General features: G+C 33.6%; 1 protein-coding gene across 1 annotated transcript in view; it reads left to right on the forward strand.

The window, feature by feature from the left end:
• Nucleotides 1-495: 495 nt before the first annotated feature.
• LOC119676047 (tyrosine kinase receptor Cad96Ca-like) overlaps nt 496-23,041 on the forward strand; it is a gene marked incomplete at its 3' end in the record, with an annotated part of 27,994 nt that continues 5,448 nt past the window's right edge. The window contains 1 exon segment of the mRNA XM_038087270.1: nt 496-922. Coding sequence (XP_037943198.1) covers nt 496-922 — 427 coding nt within the window.

Raw genomic sequence — 23,041 nt, forward strand, 5'->3', positions numbered from 1 at the left:
TTTCCTTATATTCTCATGTCCCTCTTTTGCTATGCTTCTTCTTATTTTCGATGTCCCGTGGAGGAAGGATGCCGAGCGCGGCATTACCTCGTGCGAATGGTTAACGTAGCTCTTTTTCTTCTTTATATACATATAATAAATTTAAATTTAAAAAGATTTTTAATATACTAACCTTTTGTTTGAATCTCATTTATGCCCTGCATTCCGTGGTTTATACAATTTTTAAATAATTCCCTTAGACTACAGATTAATTTTATCCATTTTATTTATAACCAAAAAAAGCCACTAACTATTATTTAGTTTTATTATTTTAAGTTTAAAACTTTATTTTTAATATTTTAATAAATCTAGATTGGATTTAACTCGTTTTTGTTATCTTTTTACAATTTTTTTTATGTATTATGACGCCATATTTAACGTGACATAAACTTACAACAACAATAATAACAACAATAATGGCATTAATTCCTACAACGATGCAATAAACTATCATCGATGCCAATGCCACTTCTATTAACGTTACGACAACGCCATCATCAACGCCGTCTCCACCAACGCCGCCTCACACAAAAACGAAAACGACAACGAAAACGAATGCGAATACGAATACCAACAAATATGTGTTCCACTCACTTCGTCATCATCACCAACTTTCCGAATCGAACACAATTACAATTGCAGGCAACGTCGCAGCTATCAACAAGTGCCATGAATGGCATTGCCGTGCCTGGTGATGTTTCCTCGGTTGGTGTATTGGGCGGTGGGATGCTGAATGGTGTCGTAGGCGGTGTTGGCGCCAACAATGCCAGTCAGAATAAATACGATCGATGGGAATTCCCAAGGCACCGATTGAAGTTCTTCAACATATTGGGAGAAGGCGCCTTCGGCCAAGTATGGCGTTGTGAAGCAACCGACATTGATGGTAAGTAAGCAGACGTTTGTTCATATTTATTCCTTGTTATAAGTGGGCTGAATGGAATGAATGGGATGAGTGGGGTGATTGGTGTGATTGGGGCGTCAAAAGATTTTTGTTATATATGACTTGAGGTGGGAACTGTACGCGAGGAGTAAATGTAAGGAATGTTGATTTGTTTGGATTTTTCATATTTTTCACATTCAGTTGGTTTTCCTAGTGCGTGTGTCGGGGGAGCTGTTAAGCATGTTCCTGATGATGAGCGATGTTGATGATAATGGGTGTGTGGTGCGAATTTATATCTTATGTTTCTCTATTGCAATTGATAGATATTACCAAAGACTCACATAAATTCTGTTTGCTTTGTATTCGAATATTTAAATAATTTATATATATGAAAAGTATGTAAATTATTTCTTAAATATGTTTTTGATGGATATTAGCAAAGAAGTACAATAGCAAGAGATAAATTAACTCTAAATAGAGTGTAACTCAAGTGATATAATTTAAATATGCCATTTTAGGAAATTGATTTTATTTATGATTTGGAAAACACAAAGTAAACAACTGAAATTGAGCAGCACATAAATAAATTTATTTTGCCCTGAAGTGAAATCACACAAAAAATATTTCTCAAAGGAATTAAATTTATATTTGCTTTAATTTTTAAATCTTTAACATAAAATAGCAATTATTTAAAAAAAATTATTTGAGTTTTGTCGATGTTTCAATACCTCACAATGTTGAATGCTATTTAAAACAGATAGGTTGTTAGCGCAGTATCTTTATGATAGTTTATCTGGCTGTTTATTAATAAGAATGAAAGATCTGTAAAATTCCCGAATGGCTCTAGTCTTTATCTCTTTAAATATCTTCCAAGAATTGTACTAAATATGATACAAAAACTTACTATTTCCATTTATGTAGTAAATAATCGATAAATAATCGCTAATTAGGGTATGTGGAAAGATATTAGCTGACCTGTTACTGCTGTAACGAATCAACTTATTTCAATCAAGTTATTCCAAATGAAAGTTATATGATAAAGTTAACTAATTAATTTAGAGAGTCGATTTATAAATATATAGAATGATCAGTTTGTATAAAGTTCCAGTGTACGGTATTGTGCGAACAAATCAAATGATAAAATATCAGTGCGTTTGGCAATATACTGACAATAAGAATTATATACCGTATAAGTATTTTCGTGTATATTAAGACTGTTTAATCCTCAATGGTAAATTTTAAGGCCAATGTAGTAAAAATGATCAGGTGAGCTAGACCAAACATTATTTTCACAATAACTTATTGTGATATCCTAGTTACACCATTTGAACTTTCAGATAAAGTCTACCAGACTATCATACCTCCAGTATCTCAACCAGACCATTGAAGACACGACCTCATTAATTTTGAAGTTATTTCGTTTGGTTGGTTGATTGGTTGTAGTGCCAGTCAGCAGATAACTTTCCCCTGATCTTAATAAGCGCTTTGTCACGGTTTTGCAACCACATTCCTCGCAAGAAATTTTAAGTTATAAAAATACAAAAAGTAAATCCATCCAGTTGAATTCAGAAAATAGATAGTAAATCTATTACCCATTACAAATCTATTATTGATAATAGACTGTAGATCTGTTATCTATAATAAATTCAGAAAATATTATATTAAATTCAGATAATAAAGCGTTCATCCTTATCGATAAATAGTCTGACAAACTGCCAAAAAGAGTACTTCTCTAGAAACTTTTGAGTTCTGGAGGCCAAAAAAGTTTCTTGATTTTTTCTTTTTCCTGCACTACAATAGGATTATAAAAAGGAATGCTCAGTTTCTTTACTTGGGTTCCTATATATCAGTAAGTAGAGAGAACTGCAGTAATCCTTGCAGTATTTACGCGGCCCCTTTCGCGTGCCGTTCTGAAAAAAACCATAAAAAAGTAGTAGTCATACAAAGTAGTAGTCATATACACCAATTGCAGGTTCGTTGAAACCAAAATGAGTTTTGTGTTCTTTTCTTGTCTAACCTAAGCTATAAGACGGTAGTGAGAATACAGATTTTACGGTTTGTTATTCGACACTATCTCTAGGTTGACTTGGTCTGATTTGGACAAAAAAATGTACCAGTCCGTTACTTCAACTAAGGTGGAACCTACTCAGCACTACGGTATCGTTGCTGATGGGCCACTGCATAAGAAGGGGATGTATGAGACTATCTCTTCCTTATAATGACCTTTGTCATAGTTGTAGTTCTGAGAACGAGGAGTTAACTGTGTTTCGTTTCATGTGTCAGCAGCCATCTTTAGCTAGAAAAAGATCAAAAATCTTAGGGGACCTTTTTCTTACCGATCTGTCTGAGCTGTTGTCCAGCAATATTAAGGACTAAGCCAAATTCATAGAATTGTCAGGTTGGTTTACTCTTACCTAATGGGGGAATCATTGCCTTTCTTAGTGATAGTCGTGTACTGAACTTCTTGCCTATGTAGGAACTAACGCTATTCCTGTGGTGTTACAACTGCAGGAATATTGTTTGTGCTAAAGTGGACTTTCTTGGCATACAAGGCCGTGACTCCAACCTAAATAAACCTATTCAACACTGCAGTGCTGAATTCATCTATGTTACTATACAGTTTCTTTATCGGGATTTGTCTCCAGACACCATATGTCAATTTTGAAGCCTTTTGTGGCCATATCATCTGCTATATCATTCAGTTCAATATATATAAGTTTGGCAACTCCAGAGAAGCACAACTTGTTAGTTATACATAATCAAATGTTTTATATTATTTAAATTAAATTAAATATTGAATATATTTAGTTGTTTACATTAAATAAACAGTTTATTATATTATCTTTTTATGTAAATGTGTTTACTACTGACATAAAAATTGTGCTGATAATCACACTTTCGTTGCTCTAATATTGCCAGATTGCACATAAAAATTATTTTGAATTGCGTGTCGATAAAATTTTATTTGATTTTAAAATTATTTCACTAAATAAATAATTAAAAACATATATGGGTATATGTAAAAGTACAATATTTATTGAAAGCTAGATGATGTAATTAAAAAAGACCTAAAAAAACAAAATGTTATTATTTTACAAATGAAAAATTTTTGTTGGAAAATAATTTTTTGTTCAAATTTATTGTTTATTTATGGAAAAAGGATTTTGTGTCCAATTTGATGAAAATTTGAAAGCATTTGGTTCTGTTATTTTTCTAAATTTCGTGCAACGTTTCGACTTTTATAGCACTTAAAACTTTGTTGGTCATTAATCCTTTTAATGTGCGGGAAAACTATGCAACTGAAAGTCAAATAGAACTGAAATCTGAAAACTCGAAACTGAAAACGGAAAACTGAAAGCTGGAAGCTGAAAGCCGAAGCTGAAACTGAAGCTGAAATTGCAAACAACAATTACAACGTAAATTCGTATTAATATATTACCGAAATCGTTGTTTGAGTCCCTCGCCTGTGTCCACAAATTCACTCAGAGCGATAGTTTTGGCTTGTGCTATACAAATTATTTGTCAGGACCAACAAAAAACAAAAAAAAACACTAAAACAAGAACAAAAATATATACAATTTTTGTGAATCCCATACACTCAGAAAAATCACTTGCAAATGCAATATGGTATATGCAAAAATGTTTGTTGTTGTTGGTCGCAGCGAGTTGGGTGGGGAGTCTGGAACGGGAACGGGGAAATGCAATTCGAGAGCAGTTTGAAAAGTTTAATCGGAGATAAGTTCAGCGCCTAATTTGAGAATGGAAGTTGTTAGCTGTCCTTTAGCAAATGATCACAATATTTGCATTTACTGCAGAACCGCTTGGATTCTGGTTCGAAGCGCTCCCCGTACGATTGAACCGAAATTATGGAAAATATTACACTTCGTTGGCAATCAAAACAATTCCAACAGAACATAAATATTGCACATAAAAACATGAATAATAAAATAATAAAATTATGAAATTCGATGAATACTCGACGAGGCCCCGCTCGCTCGGTGCTGCGTTGATGGTCTCGAGAACTGCGAAATGGAGCGGAGAGCTGCAGGAAAATCAAGCAATTTCCATGTACATTCGATATTTTTTTAGTACAACAATAAATTTTCGTTGAATGTGGGTTGTTCTGTGCGGTCGGGAAATGCATGAAATGTAAGTATATGAAGTGTTTAATGAATGAATAAAATAAAAAAAAAATTCTTTTTATTGTCTATGATGTTTTTATTATTGCTGTTATTGTTATTTTATTTTTGTTGTTATTGTTTTGCTACATTGCGTTATTGCTCTGCTGTACTGGGCTGAACTGAGCTCTATGGGTTTTTATAGTTTTCTGTATGGTCTGTATGGTCTGTTTTTTGTTTTTTATTTTTTGTTTTGTGTTTTTGCTTTTAATATTTGCAATTTGTAAATTGCTCTCCGGCACAAAGGACCATTTGAGTTAAGGAAATAAAATTCAAACACAAAATTTTACACAAATTTAAATAATTTTACAATGGAAAATAACTTTTTAGTTGGCATCAATTGAAGTCGCTTAACTTAGTATAAAAATTGATTTAAATATATTTTTACAGAATTTAAAAATTGGTAATTTTGCTAATGTTTTGTACTTTGAAAGAACAAAAGACAGAAATATTAAATTTCAATTAACAAAAATTGATTAATTGAATTAAATTAATTAAAAAAAAATTTTAAAATGAAAATTTTATAATATAATATATATTATATCAATTGAAAGTCGAAATTGATTTCTTATATACAATAATATTTTTAGAAGTCAGTTATCGATTGCTATTCTAAAAGTTATCTGCTTAATACAGAAAGAAATATCTTTAAATTTTCTTTTTTGTTTGAAAATACAAATATTCTCTTACTTTCCTAAACGATACTTTAGCTTTATTATAATTGATTAATATTTTAATCGTATAATTATATTATCTTATATAATAAGGTAGACTTTTTTGTGACACGTCTTTTGACGAAAAGAAAATTAGAAGGGTTCAAACAGTAATGAAGAATCAAGAACTACAAAAATTTGATTAATTTATTGAAATTTGGTTGACAATATAACACTGTTTTGAATATTGCCAAGTTCTCATCATCACTGATCTTTGAAAGTATTCAAATTTTTATTTAATTAGTTTATAGTCCATATATAATTTGTTGGACTGTAAGTGCCAGGCTTAAAAATCATGCCTGTCAAATTAGAAACGATGACTAAATGTGTTTTTTCACAAGTAGCTAAGGTTGCACAAACTTTCAATGCTCAAGTTCCAAGTTTTTTGTCACCGATTATTTTCAAACTGACACTTACCAAAACATTTGCCGTACTTTAAATTAGAACTAGCTTATAAACTTCATTTTTATTTGGAAACACAAGTTCAAGGAGTTGAAAGTTTTTTTTTGTTATATATTATTAGTAGTAGTATTTTATGTTTATTTTACTTCATTTTAAATATGTTGTATTACATAGAAATTAATAACAATTATATTATATATATAAAACTTACAGCTATAGCATTTTCGCTGTCCGCCTGCAAATCGGACTAATTGGACTAAATAGTACATTATATGAAGATCTTCAAAATAATTATTTACAAGAGATAAAATATTAATATTTGAGGATTTTTGATTTCAGAGTCACTCTTTAGGAACAAAAAAATCAATATTTCGAGATGCAATTCTTGAATATTAGTCGAAGCAGCATTAAGAAAGTATACCTGTACATTAACTAACTAAAACAAAACTGCTTTCTTAATACATACCTTATTCAATTTAACTATACTAGAGTTTAATATAAATCCAGTATGTATAAAGCAGCCTAAGCAAATAGAAGTCAATCTATCAAAAATTTGTTTTTACATTATTGTCGAAATACAACAACCCTGCTCTAACAAACCTTAAGTCCACCTTAGGACGCACAGGAAGATATGCTGATCTACGGTCCATCATCAGTTAGAAAATAAATAAATGATAATGTTTCTAATATAGCTAAAGTTTAGTGCGGGGCAGGGATAAGCCTCCCAGTCACAAAAGAGTAAAAATGCGCAATAGCACTAACTAAAATCACAACAACAACAGCAACAACAGCAACAACAACAACAACAACAACAATAACAACAACAACAAAAATTATTTAAATCAACATTTTATATTTCTACAAGTGCAATAAATGATTTTTATTGAAATAAAACTTTTATTATTGCGGAATATATTATATCCATTAATCCCATTCCTACTTAAAAATAGTTTCACCGACAGGATTGACTTTATTTATTTGATTTTAAAGCTTGATATGATTCTTCGTTGATATTTGTAATAACTATTGATATTGATTGAATGAATAGTATTTGCATATTGAGACGATACTTCTAATCAGAGAAGATCTTGTCTGCCTCCGATACAAGTCTACCTCCGATTGGTTGAAACAATTATAGATTCTAGAATTGGATAATGATGTTTAAATTTTAGATATCCTTTAAAATTATTATTTATTTAAATAACTAAATAACAAAAATCCTTGTTTCCATTGTTCCAATAAAAATCAATAGTAACTGAACAATACCAAATATATATATTGGTTAAATTTCAATGCAATGAAAACTTATATTAAATATTTAATGTGATGCTTTTACTAAAATATGTAAGGCTTTTATAAAAATGAACTTTTTTATCTGAAATTTTTGTATTTTTTGAGTGAATGCTTCATCAATACCCGAAATATCTGAAATATCCGAAATACGCGAAAAGCAGAAAAACAATGGCAACGATTTTCTATGCAAAGGAAAAGCAATCAAAATGAAAATTGCACGGCTCAGTAAATTTATAATTTTATTTGTTGTAATTGCTGGGTAGTTTTTGCTTGTTTTGCCGCATAAATACATCGATGTTTTCTAATGGAATTAAACTTAAAGCCGCGTTTTTAATTTTGGAAACACACCCCAAACATCGTGCTCCTCCCTCGTTCAACGAGGTTCCGTGAAATGCAACTCTGCACTCTGCACTGTGAAATATGTTCGTGTAGCTGCGGTTTATGCGGTGAAATCCTATTATAAATGGCGCGAAGTCTGATTTATGTCACGTTCTACGTTGTTTAAATTGCAACAGAATAAATTTTTTATTTGGCACATTTACAATGGCAAACATTGCACAAAATCAAAACATGAAAAAATTTGGAATAAATGAACATTTAAAATTGTTAAGTAATGAAAAAATATACAATACACATACTGTGTTCCCCGCGTTGGCGGGGAAGGAACAAAAATAGTTGCTGCAATTCGAAAGCATCGCAAATATTTGCCAAGTTTTTTACACAAATTTCTTTTTTAATAAAAACATTTCATTATAATGAAATTTATCTTCATGTGTAAAGATACAAAAATTGTATCTCAAACAACTGAATTTTTTACAAAATATAAACTTCATACCTGTTTGATGAGCAGAAAGACTTAAATTTGCTAAAAGCATTTTTTAATTATGAATTTTAATTATAAATCTTTAATAGTTTGTGTGTATTTTATATCATAGGATATTTCTGGTATTTAATACATAACTTAACTTATTGAATTTATTTTAGTTCGCTTTTCGATTTTCTTTTTTTGTGGATATTAAATGTTGCTGACATGGTTATACTCGGTAAAGTTTTTAGTGTTTGAAACATGATCTGTATGATCTGTATAAAGTAACTCCAATGTCAAAAATCATAAATACCTTATCAATGTGGTTTCAAAAACGGCGAGTCATCCTCTAACTGGATATTTATAGTCTCATAAAACCTTAAGCAATCTCAAGAAAAACAACTCAGCAGACTTTAACAACTGTTATATCTGAATTCAGTATCACTATAAAACTTATATGATTATATAAAATGAACATCACCATCAAAGACCTGCTTCGCTAGAGTATGACGTACCTCTTTGACTCTTTCAATAACAATTGCGTATGTAAAACATCACTAGAATCTCCTTAGACCAAATTTTGAAGTACCTCTTTAATCCTTGTCAGAATATCAAACGAATTTTCAGAATCATAATCATATAGCTTATTGTTTTTTTCTTTGGTCTAATGCTAGAGAACTTTATTGGAATAGAAAAACTGAATTATATGAATACAATTTACTACGGAATAGCAATACTACTGCTGTAAGCCGAATGTAATGTTGTAGTTGGCTTGTATACCCGTGCCATTAATGCAACTTTTTCCAACCTAAAGAAACACAAGTCTCTTCTCATGTCTGTCTTATTGTATAATGGAGAATTTTTCTCCATTTTCTTCTGTATGTTTTGACTGAAAGTATCAAATTAGTTCAAATGATAAGCTGTATGTGACTCTCCGGTATACTAATATACCTACTAAGGCGCTGAAACGTTAGATGGCTTTACTAATGTGTTCTTTCATGGGTCTATTCCAGCGTTGCAGTCAGAAGAAAACTCTACAGTGGATGTAGAGTGTACATGCAATTTTTATGGAATACTCGTATAAGAGATGATGAATGCTGTGATATTATTTCATACTACCAATTAGAAAGTGAAATGCAGAGTATATGGTAGGTTTAAGTGATGAATATTTTGAACTTTGATGAACTTTGAATACATTGTAGTAGTATCTAGTTACGTGGTACTACAAACCGGTAATAGTAAGCAATTGAATGAGCTAGTTAGGGAAGGCTGCTAGTCGTGGCAAAGGATGATACATGCCTGTAAAGACCAATTACGATATATACTTTGACTTTATATACTTTGTATAAAAGTAGAAGATCTAAAAGGTAGATCTAGAATATGATTTCTTCTCAGTCGTCTTGTTATTTCATTATCGACTAACAGAGACAGAGCAAGAAAAGTGAACTTCAAGTCTATTGACTTGAAGCAATCTCTAAGTCTTAATGTTATACTCTATAAAATTAATGATTACAATGTAATGATAACAACGCTCAAAGTGCTTTAGTGTTAGTTGTGATAGATACGATCTTTAGGAATATACATTTAAATTCATTGTTGCATAAAAAAATTTTTTTTTTTAACTTAAAAAAATGTTCGTTAACATTCAAACAGTGCTAATTGATACTTTTAATAGTTACTCAACAAAAAGGCATTAAGTTGGGAAGTCGAAACGCGAATTGAGTTAAATAAAGTTTCTTTAAAACAGAAAACCATATCGAACCTGGCTTGCATTTTAATTTAATACTGAAACGTATGTGAAATGGTGACCTCCACACCCACTCGTATCCTCTTGCAATACAAAATGGAAGCACTCAGTGCTTTGTATCTTTCGAAATGAAATTGCAACAAACGGCTGCAGTTCACTTTTACAAAATAAATTTTGCTGCTTGACAAAAGAAATAAAAATAAAATACAAAAGGAAGTGCAAATAAAATAAATTAAAAAAATTGCAATTTATACAAATTTATGCGCTCTTGTTTCATACATCGATGTGGGGGCGCCACATAAAAGACACAGAAAAATCGAATGCAATTTTGGTAATCTTCCATAAAATAAAATGAAAAAGGAATTGTCCTATACAGATTTCCAAGTGCACTACTGCCAATCTGCTGCTTGTGACTACAACAAAAACAACAACAAAAACCCTAACCAAAAAAAAAAACACAGTTCCATAAAACAATTGTAACCCTCTGTAATGGTTGGTGAGCTGTAGTTGTAGTATCCTTGATTGTAGTGCAAAAGGCCTGCTGCACATATCGTTGGAATGAACTTCAATATATTGGCTGCAGTGCATGAATGGAAGCATCGAAGTCGTCTTGCGTTGCATTTGCCTGGTTATTTAATCCGTACGTGCTTGTGGGCGTACGAATAAAAGTCCGTAGCGCGTCCGTGCATATAAAAGCGCATATAAAGCGCATACAAAATCGCACAATGCATGTATCGAGTCGCATGGTAAGCTCTCATCATTTTTACAAGCGAATATTGAGAAGAGATAATGTCCTTATGCATAGCCATTTGGTGTTCATTCAAGGAGAAAAATTTTTACATTTTCTTTGATTTAATTTCTTTTTTTCTTTGTCTTTGTTTTATATATATACTATATATATATATATATATATATATTTCTGAGGCAGGGTTATTCCCTACAATTCATGTTATTGTTGTGTTTTGTTGTCCTTGTAGTTTTCCTCATGGTCATATTTTATTTCAATACACTTATTGTTCCAATTGCATAATTTATATGGAAATGTTCAACTTGAGTTCATTCATTAGACTTTCCCTTGCTTCGATCCGAATATATTTTGTCACAATAGATTAAAAAGCATTTTGGGAATTAAATTTGTTGTTATTGAATCCTTCGTTATAGAGAATGCAATGAAATGAATATAAAATTGTTTGCGAACGAAAATCTCCGAATATCTTTTAAGGATTGTAATGCGATGTGACAGTTTATTTGCACAAATTTTTATTAATGCATTGAACCAAATGACATCGTAAACGATTTAGTATTTGGTATTTTATTTCGAATATAAATAATTTATAGAATAAATTGCATCTACTAAATAATGTTTGTGTATGTGATATATATATATATATAGATATATGTATTTTGCTTTAAAACACTTTTAAGATATTTTAATCTAATTGCTTTGTTTGAGTTACAAAAGTTACAAAGTCGTGTGCAATAGATTATGATTTCATGATGTCAACAAAATCATAACGAAAACGAGGATTAAATAATAAATTAAAAGAATTTTTTTAAATTAAAGAAATAAATTAATTATAAATGGCTTTGGAAATTCATCAAATGGTAGAGTTATTGACTATATAAAAGCTATAATTTAAATGCTATAATAAATTAATTACTCTAGAAATTAGATATGTTTCAAATATTATCTATTCTACTTTCTGATTCAATATCATTTTTCGGAGTATCAGCGACCTGTGCGATATTTCCACGACACTCCCTGCCCTTCATCGATATCAATATGATAAAATATCAGCGAAAGTAATAAAGAAACGAAAAGGAGAGAAATAATAAAAAAAACATTATCTAAGAACGACATTATATAGAAAAAAAGAAATAATTTTTATACTTAATAAAAAATACATCTATGTGTATACTGAAGATAATAACAAAGATTTATTTAAAAAAGAAACAACTTATTATTATTAGAAAAGCCAACAAAGAAGATTAAGTTGTTCTTTCTATCTGGAAACTCTATTATTAATAAGTTATCAGGTGACAAGTCCTTAGAATTACCAATAAAACAACTTTTTGACAAAATTTGTCTTTACTCATCAACATAGTCTCCTTCCAGAGTTACTCAATAATTTTGTCTAATATTTCGATATATTTTTTGTGTAATTAAAGATATAGGCCTTCGACGAGTTTTTTTTTGGAGCCAAATCTTTTTACCTAGTATAGTAAATACGGTGAGTAAGAAAGCAATTTATAGTGTAATTTGGACATGGTAGCCAAGAAATTATAATTAATAAGTCTTAGCTCGGTGGTTTTCGGTGACTTTTTTATCGGAGAAAAATTTCTTTACCTGTAGCATGTTTTGTGGTCTCCAAAGAGCTTGTGATTAGTGGGGGCCAAATATAGTGAATACGGTGAATTAGAAAGCAATTTATGGCGTAATTAATGTAATTTGGACATGGTAGTCAACGATTTATGACTCGGTCCATATTTTTGGCAAAAGAGAAGTTATTTTTTCCTTATGAGGAACCATTTTTTCACCATTTCGTACTGAAAACGCATAGCGTCATATAGCGATTACTATTGGTTTATTCCAATGTAGACGTTGAACAAAATTACACGCGAATCACAAATTAAGGATGACATAGCCTTGCGAACTATTTGTTGGCTTTTAGTCGCTTTGGGTGTTCGCCGCCTACTGTCCATTCAGATGACTACCAAATAGATTTTGGAGTGAAGTGGTAGATTCAAATTTTGTCTATTGTTACATAACGGCACAAAATGTCCTTCTTATCTTATCTTATCCTTATGTATCTTCAGAAAGCTCTCAGAATCATCGACACGTTGTTGTTTTGTCAACTGGTCAAAAGAGTCTTTATCATACACAAATGTCTATTCGAAATTAAGCCAACACATTCCTTTGAAATATTTAAAAGATATCAGTTACCTTTTGTAACTTCACTCTACGGTTTGTAGCGCCTTCGGCATTATCTGATCTAATATCTTTTCAAATCCGTTCCCATAGAAAATCTTCTTTACTCTCTGACCTCTAACGCCGCTTTTAGCGTGATTACTGGCTTCTATTTTTAAAATAAGTATGTTTAAAAGTTATTTAAGTTGAGAAGATGTAGTGAAATGTTGTTAATATTTAAAATTATATAAAAAATTCGTTCACATAATTTTTATGCAGCATTATTTAATAATTTTCTTTTTTCTGTTTAAAATGTAATTTAACTATTTGTAAACATTTCTTTTAAATTATTTATAATACATAATGCAAATACATTTTCTATGAATTTTCAATTCATACAAAGGAATTTCATTCCGTATTTTACTATGTGAAAATATTTTATAGTATCTCGTTGTGCATTCTTAAGTACATTTTAACTTGAATTGGGTGAGAATATCTGAATAAATAAATCCTGAAATATATGTAACAATGACAATGAACTGCAGGATTCTTACCCACATATAATAAGGACAGAAAAGTTCATTTAAAGGATATTTTACCGACGCAATTATTACATTAAGTTCTATTATTCTATTGCCACCCACACTCATTGCGTGTAGTTTTTATTTTATCATATGATTCCGAAAAATTTAATATGTAGGAAACTATTAAATTTTTATGTATTTTTTAGATATATTTGTTTAAGGTAATATAATATTAAAACATTGCCAAATTCCGGCATTGTTTACATTGACGTCACCAAAGCTCATTCGATGTCCAGTGCGCGAAAGCAAAGGTAGATGCTGTGTCTGTGAGAATTTCGTATTATTTGCCTTACGCCATGGGGTCAACGGAAGAAATTCTTTCTTCATGCATCACTGTGAGTTCACAGCTATTTTCGTTCTGTTTACCTTTGAAAGGACATCCATTGGACATTCATTCAACTGGCATTTATATGCATAAAAATACAAATACAGATATTCTGTTGGTATACTAAAAGAAAAAAGTTGAAATGAAAACAACGACAAATACAATCGAAATATGCTTAACTGCACAGTATATACTGTAAACTTGAAGGTCTTCTGTGTAATTGGGCGATAGGGTTTCCAGTGGTTATACTTCCGAATTTTTTCGTTTTGCATAAAAACAAAAAATTCAAGGATTTCGATGCGCTCTCAATATATATTTAAAAATTTACATTATTTTACATGTTAGATAAATTATTTTATTGCTTTTAATATTTTTTTAATACAATGTGTGTATAAATGTAGTGCAATTGTATCTTTATTCAAAAATATTAATTTATATGAGTATGAAGTATTATTTTTCTGACTAAACTTATAGTGTGGACAAGAAAACAATAAGTAATAATTAAGGATCTGTCATATAGTCAATTAAACTGTATTCAATTTCGAATTGCTAAAATTTTTGATTAAATAATGCGTGGATATCTCGCTCAGTAACTACTAATATTTTAAATCATCAAAAAAAATTTGGTGAAATTCAGAGCTGGTTCTTACTACAGAGAAGCCACCAAAAACAATCCTGTTCAAATTTTTAACATTTTCGAAACCGAAACTAACAAATATCTTTATGGATAACGCATTATTTTCCATTCTCAAGGCATTACCAAGCCGGCGTTAATGCTGGATATAAATTCGCTGAACTATGTCAATGTCATGAAAAAGCTCGTACAGATCGTGGGTTATTCGAATGCAGTAGTTATCACCAACTCGTAGGGAACCAAAAATATTATGAAGAACTTTTATCTCGCAAACTCTCAATCCATGCTTCTGCAGTATGGATGAGTGACCTAGATAGCTAAAGTTTTATCTATCAAGACAGAGTTCAACATGCAAATTTCCTACTAAGCTAATTGTAGCACCTATTAATAATGTTGATTCATCGTCTGATATCCAGGCTAACATCGTTGTTAGTTGTTACGGCGGTTTCAAGGTAGATGAAATCCTTGTAGACAGATTCGAAAGTATAATCGCCACTCATTATGTTAGTGTCCGAGAAAACCACATTTCTATTAGTAGCCGACATATACTTCGTTTTGTCCTCATTCATCGATAAGCCCCTATTCACAGATTCCTTTTCGATATCAGCAAAGGCAGCTGTAATATCACACTTGTTAAACACAATAATGTCGATGTTGTCGGCGTTTTAATTATAAACATAAATTTCTTTTCTTTTATTATAGATATGGAATTTATCAATTTCTTTTAATTATAAATTTAACTCACATAACTATTTGGGAAAATATATAGATACCATAATATTATCAAATCTCTGTAATTAATAATATTTTATAGATTTAAATTTTTTAAAAAAGTTTATAGTCGTTGAATACGTCTCAATAGCTTAGATGCTAATGATAGAATTGAGTGCAGACGAAACGTCGACTCAATGGATCTTGAAGAGGAGAAACTCCAATTCAAGTGCGCGAACTTTGGATTGATTCCTTACAATTAAACAAGCAGTTTGCTAGTTAGAAACCTTTATTGTAATGAAAAATGTATCTGCAATTTACCTCTTAAATATAAGTGATAAATTGCCGATACGCATATTAACAATAATGCAAAATTAATAATTAAAATAAATTAATTATAAATTGCAAATAATACAATTTAAATAAAATGCAAAATCAATACAATTGAAATAAAATGCAAAATCAATAAAAATTAATTAAATTATTTTTTAAATAAAAATATGAAATGTTCTAAAACAACGTGGAGTGCATTTGCTGACTTCGCAAAATGCAGTTCCAAGCAAATTGCTTTGAACTGCATTGTTACGAAAGAAGAAGTCAACGAACCGGTCAGCCTTGGCATTGGTTTCGGTTAGGAAATAAATGCAAGTCTATCATATAGTTCGTTGACTTGTCAACATACTGCCCCCGTTGAATTAGAAGAATTCAAGACATATATAACAATAATAATCATAATAAAAATAATATTATTCTTCAATGTTGATTGTGAAATTCTGAGGGCTTCTTGGTGCCGGAGAGGGATGTTGAGATTTACATCGTCTGTAGCGGCATCCTACTACAACTAGAATGAAGATTATTAGTATGCCGAGAGTTATGTAACTGGTCACGTAATGGTGAATATTATGTTTGTTGAAGCTCGTCGGTGCCTCTGATGCCAAAGCTTCACGTAGGTGTTTTATTTCATCCAGGCTTACGGTGTATTCGGCTGGATTATATGAAATTTTTGGCAGTTTGTGTGTTGAATTAGGCAATGGTTCTGAGTTGAAACGAGCGTATGATTGTCGCATGTTGCTTTTGTATACATGATGTCCGCGTATCAAGAATTGCTCGTGTTTCAGTATACAGTTATCTTGAACCTCGAATCGGCCAGCTAAATCCAGAGTGAAGTGCTGTATTGTGTTGTTGCATACGAGGTTGACAGGTGAAGGAGTGCTCATGCCGTAAATCCATTGATTAGAATTGTGTAGCTGGAACCAAGTGGTATTTTGATCGAGTCGTTGAAGTTGACAGCTGGTTGCGTCTTTATTGTGAAACAAGTCCATTTCACATTTTCCTATTTCGGCGTTTGCTCGATAAATTGGGTGTTGTTGATAGCATAGATAGATGTTGTTGCTGACCTCATGACAACCGACCAACTCCTTATTCATAGGATACAGTTGTTCCTTATGCAAATTTATTCCGATAAATCTTGTTAAAGGTTTAATGATGACAAGTGACCCATTTATTGCAGCTGGAATTGGTGTTAATTGGAACAATTCAAATGTTTCAGAATCTACTAATGGCAGTAGTAGCGAAAATACAACCTGTGTATCCGTTTTAAATAGCTTGAGTTCAATGAGTCGAAAATACTCCAAGATGCTGTCATCTTCTATTGGAAGTTGTAGATTTTGCGATAAGTGTGTCCGAATGTTTTGCAGTTCCTTTCGAAACTGATCAGTGGATATGAGTAGAGGATTAATCTTGCCATGATGACCATCGGTGATAGCGTCTATTAAGGCCTGTTGTTGCATTTGGAAGTTGTGAGTTAACGTTAGTACTTGCAACGCCAATGAAGTAAATGTATAATATAATGCACTTTTGTCGAGTGCATTACTGACATTATTGATAGTTGACATTATCAACTTTATTTGTGCATCTAAGTCAGTGAATTTCCGTTTTGAGGCGTCTTGAGTTTGTTTCAAGATGTTTAGTGTTGCGTCCAAAATTGATGTGTGGTTTTTAAGTAATTTGTTAAGGTATTCTTCGTTGTCGTAGATTTGGCTCAAATGGTGTTTCATCTCTGTTTCATAATTTGAGTCTAATACGCCAAACAAGGAATTAGCTACATTTCCAATAATATTTATTGCTCCCCGTTTCGATCTTGCAATAGGGGATTTGAGTAGGGCATTTTCCATTTCAATGTCGCTGTGCCAGTGGTCATAAAAGGTTACGAGCCTGTCGCATGCAAATTGGCCACCGCTTTGATGACAAATGTTATCAAGGGCTGCTGTAGTCGATCTAATCGAATCCCAGGCAATCCAAAAAGATGATAAATTGTAGTATACTACAATGTTCCACTGACTTGATATGATTTTGGTAGCTCCGATGTTTTCGAAATAGAGTCCAGGTCTGGTAAATTGCTCGACGATTGGGCTGCATTGGGATGTAGTCACAAAACAGGCCATTAAAGTTGTTAGCAGAACGTTTCCTATGCTGAGTCGTCGCCGCTTTTTTGGGGTACTATCTTGAACAGTTGGCGTAGGGGCCTCCGTTATTGTTTCATTTATGCATATTGGTTTTTCGGATGTGTTTTGCTCGATTGGTTCGCTTGTATCGATCGGCAGTAGTGCTAGTCGATGAATTGCTCGTTTTATTATACCATTTTTGGTACGCACATTAGCTACACGAATTTTTCCATCTGGGCCTATGAAGGTTTCTACTATTCTCCCCAACGGCCACTGAAGTGACGGTGTATTATCTTCATGAATTAGAACCATTTGGCCCACTTTGACATTGTCTTGGACCTTTTGCCACTTTGATCGGTGCTGTAAATCACTTAAGTACTCTGACCGCCATCTATGCCAGAAGTCGTCTTTAATACTGATAATGCGCTCATATCTTTTTTTTAAATTTAAATGTAGAGGCTTCGCGTCAACATGAATTGTTGCAGTGAGGGGATCACCGATTAAGATATGTCCAGCAGTTATGGCGGTTAGGTCGTTAGCATCTGATGACGTCGGAGTTAGTGGTCTCGAATTCAAAATCGCTTCGATTTCTATTATGAGTGTTTCTAACTCCTCGTATGTAAGACTGACGTTCGATGCACTTCGTTTAAATAGATTTTTTGCTGACTTGACGGCAGCTTCCCACAATCCACCGAAGTGTGGGGCTCGTGGTGGGATGAACTTAAAATCGATATTGTACGAACAGCAAACACCCTGTATTTTTTCTTGGCTTCTTTCATCGAACACGGCATTTTTTAGTTCAGCAAGTTCCTTATTAGCTCCAACGAAATTAGTGGCATTGTCACAGTATATTTTCCGGCACATCCCTCTTCTTCCTATGAAACGTTTTAATGCCATGATGAATGCGTCAGTTGTAAGATCTGTGACTACCTCCATATGTATGGCCTTTGTTGCAAAGCAACAAAATACGGCCACGTAGCTTTTTGTTGGACGTTTTCCCCTGATACGATAATGAGTCCATATTGGACCCCAAAAGTCAGCTCCTGAGTTTACAAATGCTCGTGCTGGTTCAACGCGATCAGTTGGCAAGTTTCCCATGATTTGATTTAGTAGTGTCGGTTTCGCCTTGGTGCAGATAACGCATTTGTGAATAATAGTTCTTGCTATCATCTTTCCTTTGAGTGGCCAGTATTGCTGTCGCATGATTGCCATTAATCCTTGTGGTCCAATATGTTTGTTGCGGACATGAGTCTCTTGTATTAACAGCCTTGTTAATGGGCAATCTGGTAGCAAGACTGGGTGCTTCGCCTCAAATGAAAGTGAGGAAGATTGAAGCCGCCCGCCAACTCTTAGAAGACCTTGTTGATCAATGAATGGAGACAAAGCCTTAATTGTACTAGTTTTTCTGACTTCTAAGCCCTTACGAAGTGAATTTTTTTCTTCTGCTAATCCCTCGTCTTGTATCATGCGAATGATCACTTGACGAGCACGTGTCAATTCTACACTGGATAAGTGACATTCGTTTTGTTCCAATGATGCCTTCCGGAGAATTTGTGTGCAACGAATAACATAAGCAGTTATTCTTTCCAATTTGGAAAAGGAATTCTTATGATCGATATTGTGTAAGAAATGTGGTTTGTTGGGATCGATTGTTACTGCATGTATTGATCTCTTAAGTTCCACTTTACATTCTGATCTGGCTTTGAATGGAGCAGGCCATAGTGACTGATGACCATGCAGGAACATAGGACCGTAAAACCATAAGTGGCAGCTGCTTAGTTTGGATGCTTCAATGCCGCGCGATAGTATGTCGGCAGGATTATCTTTGGATCTAACATGTCGCCATTGGCCCTTGCTGGAAATTTCGAGAATTTTTGTCACCCTATTTGCCACGAATGCGTAGTAGGAGGCTGCCGATGAATTGATCCATGCCAACACAATTTCCGAGTCTGTCCATAAATGTGTTGTGGTATCTGTCAACTGCATGCAATTTTTTACCTTAGCTAATAATTGTGCTGTTAGTAGAGCGGCGCATAGTTCTAACTTTGGGGTTGTTAATTTCTTGATTGGGGCTAATCTCGATTTAGCACAAAGGAGGCGGACAATCACTTGTCCGTGCTGCGTAATGGAACGTAGATAAATTACTCCGCCGTAAGCTCGTTCTGAAGCATCGGCGAAAGCATGTATTTGCGTTGATTTTGGAATCTCGTTTCCGAAAAGATAACGTGGCTGTTTTATGTTATTGAGACAGTTTAAGCTTTCCATGTAACGCACCCATTGACAGGTTAGCTCGTTTGACAATTCTTCGTCCCAATCAAGTTTCAGCGTCCACAAGTGTTGCAAGAATAATTTAGCTTCTACTGTGACTGGACTAACGAGCCCAAGCGGATCGAAAATTCGAGAAATATCGGATGATATACTTCTTTTAGTATATTTGACGTGTTCGTTTTTGTTGATCTGTATCTTAAACTCATCTGTTGTTGGGATCCACACTTGGCCCAATGTCTTAATGTGACCGCATTCCATCGTGTTGAAGTCTAGTTGTACAGCTATGTCGGATGGGTGCAACCCTTCCATTAATTTTGGATGATTGCCGCACCATTTGCGAAGCTTAAAGCCACCCTTGTGCAATAGTTTAATAAGTTCGTTTCGTGCATGTAATGCTTCAGACATACTGTTGAACCCTGTCATGACGTCATCTACGTAAAAATCTCTTTTGACGATAGCTGCAGCTGTCGGGTGCCTACTTTCTTCAATTTCAGCCAACCGTTGCAAGCATTTTGTGGCAAGATACGGTGCTGACGATGTCCCATAAGTTACGGTATTAAGTTGATAAGTTCGAAGAGGCTCATTGTCGTTGTTTCTCCATAAAATTAGTTGGAATCGACGGTCATCTTGGTCCACCATAATTTGACGATACATCTTCTCGATATCGGCCGTGAAAACGAATTTAGATAAACGAAAACGTGTCAGTATAGCGAATAAATCATCCTGGATAGTTGGACCAGTAGCTAACACATCATTTAAAGATATGCTTGTGGAAGTTGGTGCAGAGGCGTCGAACACTACTCGAAGTTTCGTGGTGGAGCTCTCTGGTCGAAGAACTCCATGATGAGGCAAAAAATAACAGGGATGGATTATATCATCTGGGTTGATCACACTCATATGTCCCAGGTTGATGTACTCTTCCATAAATTTATTGTATGTTGTTTTGAATTCAGGGTCTCCGTTGAGACGTCTTTCTACAGCGAAAAAACGTTGCTGTGCTAATCTTTGCGAATAGCCTAAAGAAGTGACTTCTCCTTTGAATGGTAATTTCACAACGAATCTACCATCAGTTGATCTTGCCACAGATCGATTAAAGTGTTCCTCACATTGCTGTTCTTCAAGTGTTTGATCCGACGAACCTTGCTGTATCTCCTCTAGTTCCCAAAATTTGTGCAGGTCGAGTTCTACATTATTTGTAAGAACACCGCAAATCGATGCAGAAGACGAAAACCCAGAAATCCGACCACTGACCATCCACCCAAACACAGTTTTTTGTAACATTGGATAATTGTTTCCTAGCGAAATTCTCCTTGGCAGAACCATGTCGTTGTATAATTCAACGCCAATAAGAATATCTACTGGACCTGGTTTGTTGAATTGGGCATCAGCCAACACAACTCCTTCTGGTATAGCCCAATTTGATGTATCCAGTTCAATTGCAGGCTGATTTGCAACTATTGTTGGCAACATATGAGCTTCTATTTCAGTTTTGTAGTTAGTTACACTAGATGATATAACTACGTAGACTCTTTTTTTTGAGCACTTGTTTTTCTGACCGACGCCACTAAGATTCAGCGAGCTTGATAATTGAGTTAGCCCAAGTTTTCGTGCTGCTCGTTCTGTTATGAGGTTCACTTGTGAGCCTGAATCCAGTAATGCACGCATCTTGCATTCCACGCCCTGAGAATTCAGAACCGTCATTATTACAGTTGCTAGTAAACCATAAGATTTCTTCAACTCTACGGGTCTACTTGTTGTAAGCGTAGCTGCTGCATGCCCACCTAATTGGTGTGAATCGTTATTTCGCGATGAGTCAGTAGTGACCTGAGACTTGCCATTGGCAGCATAAAGTTCATGTAAAGTTGTATGATGCCTTCTTTTGCATTTCAGACAACCCTGAGATGGGCATTTTGTTGAAAAATGGCCCGAGCGCAAGCAATTTACACAACGTTTGGCACTGAGAATCATATTTCTGCGAATTTCCGGGGGGTTTTTCAAGTAATTTTTACAAGTGGAAGTTTTATGATCTCCCTTGCAAGCTAAACATTTTAACATTCCATTTGTAGTATTTAAACACGCCTTGTTAATGCTCTTGCCTCCAATTGCCTCTAATGCTTGGAAGCGAAGTTCTAAAAATTCCAGAAATTCATTTAACTGTTGGATTCTTCTTGGATCCTTCACGTTCTGTTCATACAAGCTGTGTGTTATTGGATCCAATTTCTTCGTCAAAATGAAAAGTATTATTGGATCCCAGTTTTCGATGTTGATTTCAAGATTTTTAAGTCCAAGAATACACTCAGAAGTTGTATCATGGAGTCGTTTGATAGCTTCAGAGCTTTCAGATGTTATAATTTGTTGAGAAATAAGTTTTGCAATAAATGCATTCACAAGAAGCCGCTTATTATCGTAGCGCTGGCAAAGTAAACTCCAGGCACTACTAAAATTATCCTCAGATACTGTTAAATGAGCAATTAGACGTGCTGCTTCTCCGTCCAAATTCGATTTTAGATAAAACATTTTTTGGCAATTCGCAAGTGATTGTTTATTTACCACTTCATTGAACAAGTCGCGAAATTGCCTCCATTCCAAGTAGTTCCCACTGAACCTTGGTATTATTACTCGTGGTAACTGCATTGATGCAGATGTTAATGTTGAGGTATGCGAAGACGTTGAAGCAAGTTTCAACTCTTCCACCTTTAAGGACATATTTTGGACTTCTCTTTCTAACGATATAAACCCTTCTTCATCATATCCAATAGTTGCTGGATTGGATTCTAATTCACAAATGCTGTAATGGAGTTCCTCAAAATGGGCCCATAAGCGAAGAATAGAATCCTTCAACAGTACCTTACGTGCTAAAGGTATGTCCGTGGTGATGTTAGCGTCAATTAGTTGACGTTTTATAGTTTTGCCAAACTCTTGTTGGCGTCGCATCATTAGAGATAGTTTATTGGAATCACATGAGCTGTTTTTCGTAGCTATTACTTGTGCTTCTACATTCTTATTAGTGGCGAATGAGGTTACGTTTGACAACAATGTTATTTGTTCACTAAAAGTGGCTTCGTATTGTTCCCAAATTTTCAATACCTGTTCATAGAAATTCTTAGTGA

Source organism: Teleopsis dalmanni, chromosome 2 (genome assembly GCF_002237135.1).
Source record: "Teleopsis dalmanni isolate 2A chromosome 2, ASM223713v2, whole genome shotgun sequence".
Lineage (NCBI taxonomy): Eukaryota > Metazoa > Arthropoda > Insecta > Diptera > Diopsidae > Teleopsis > Teleopsis dalmanni.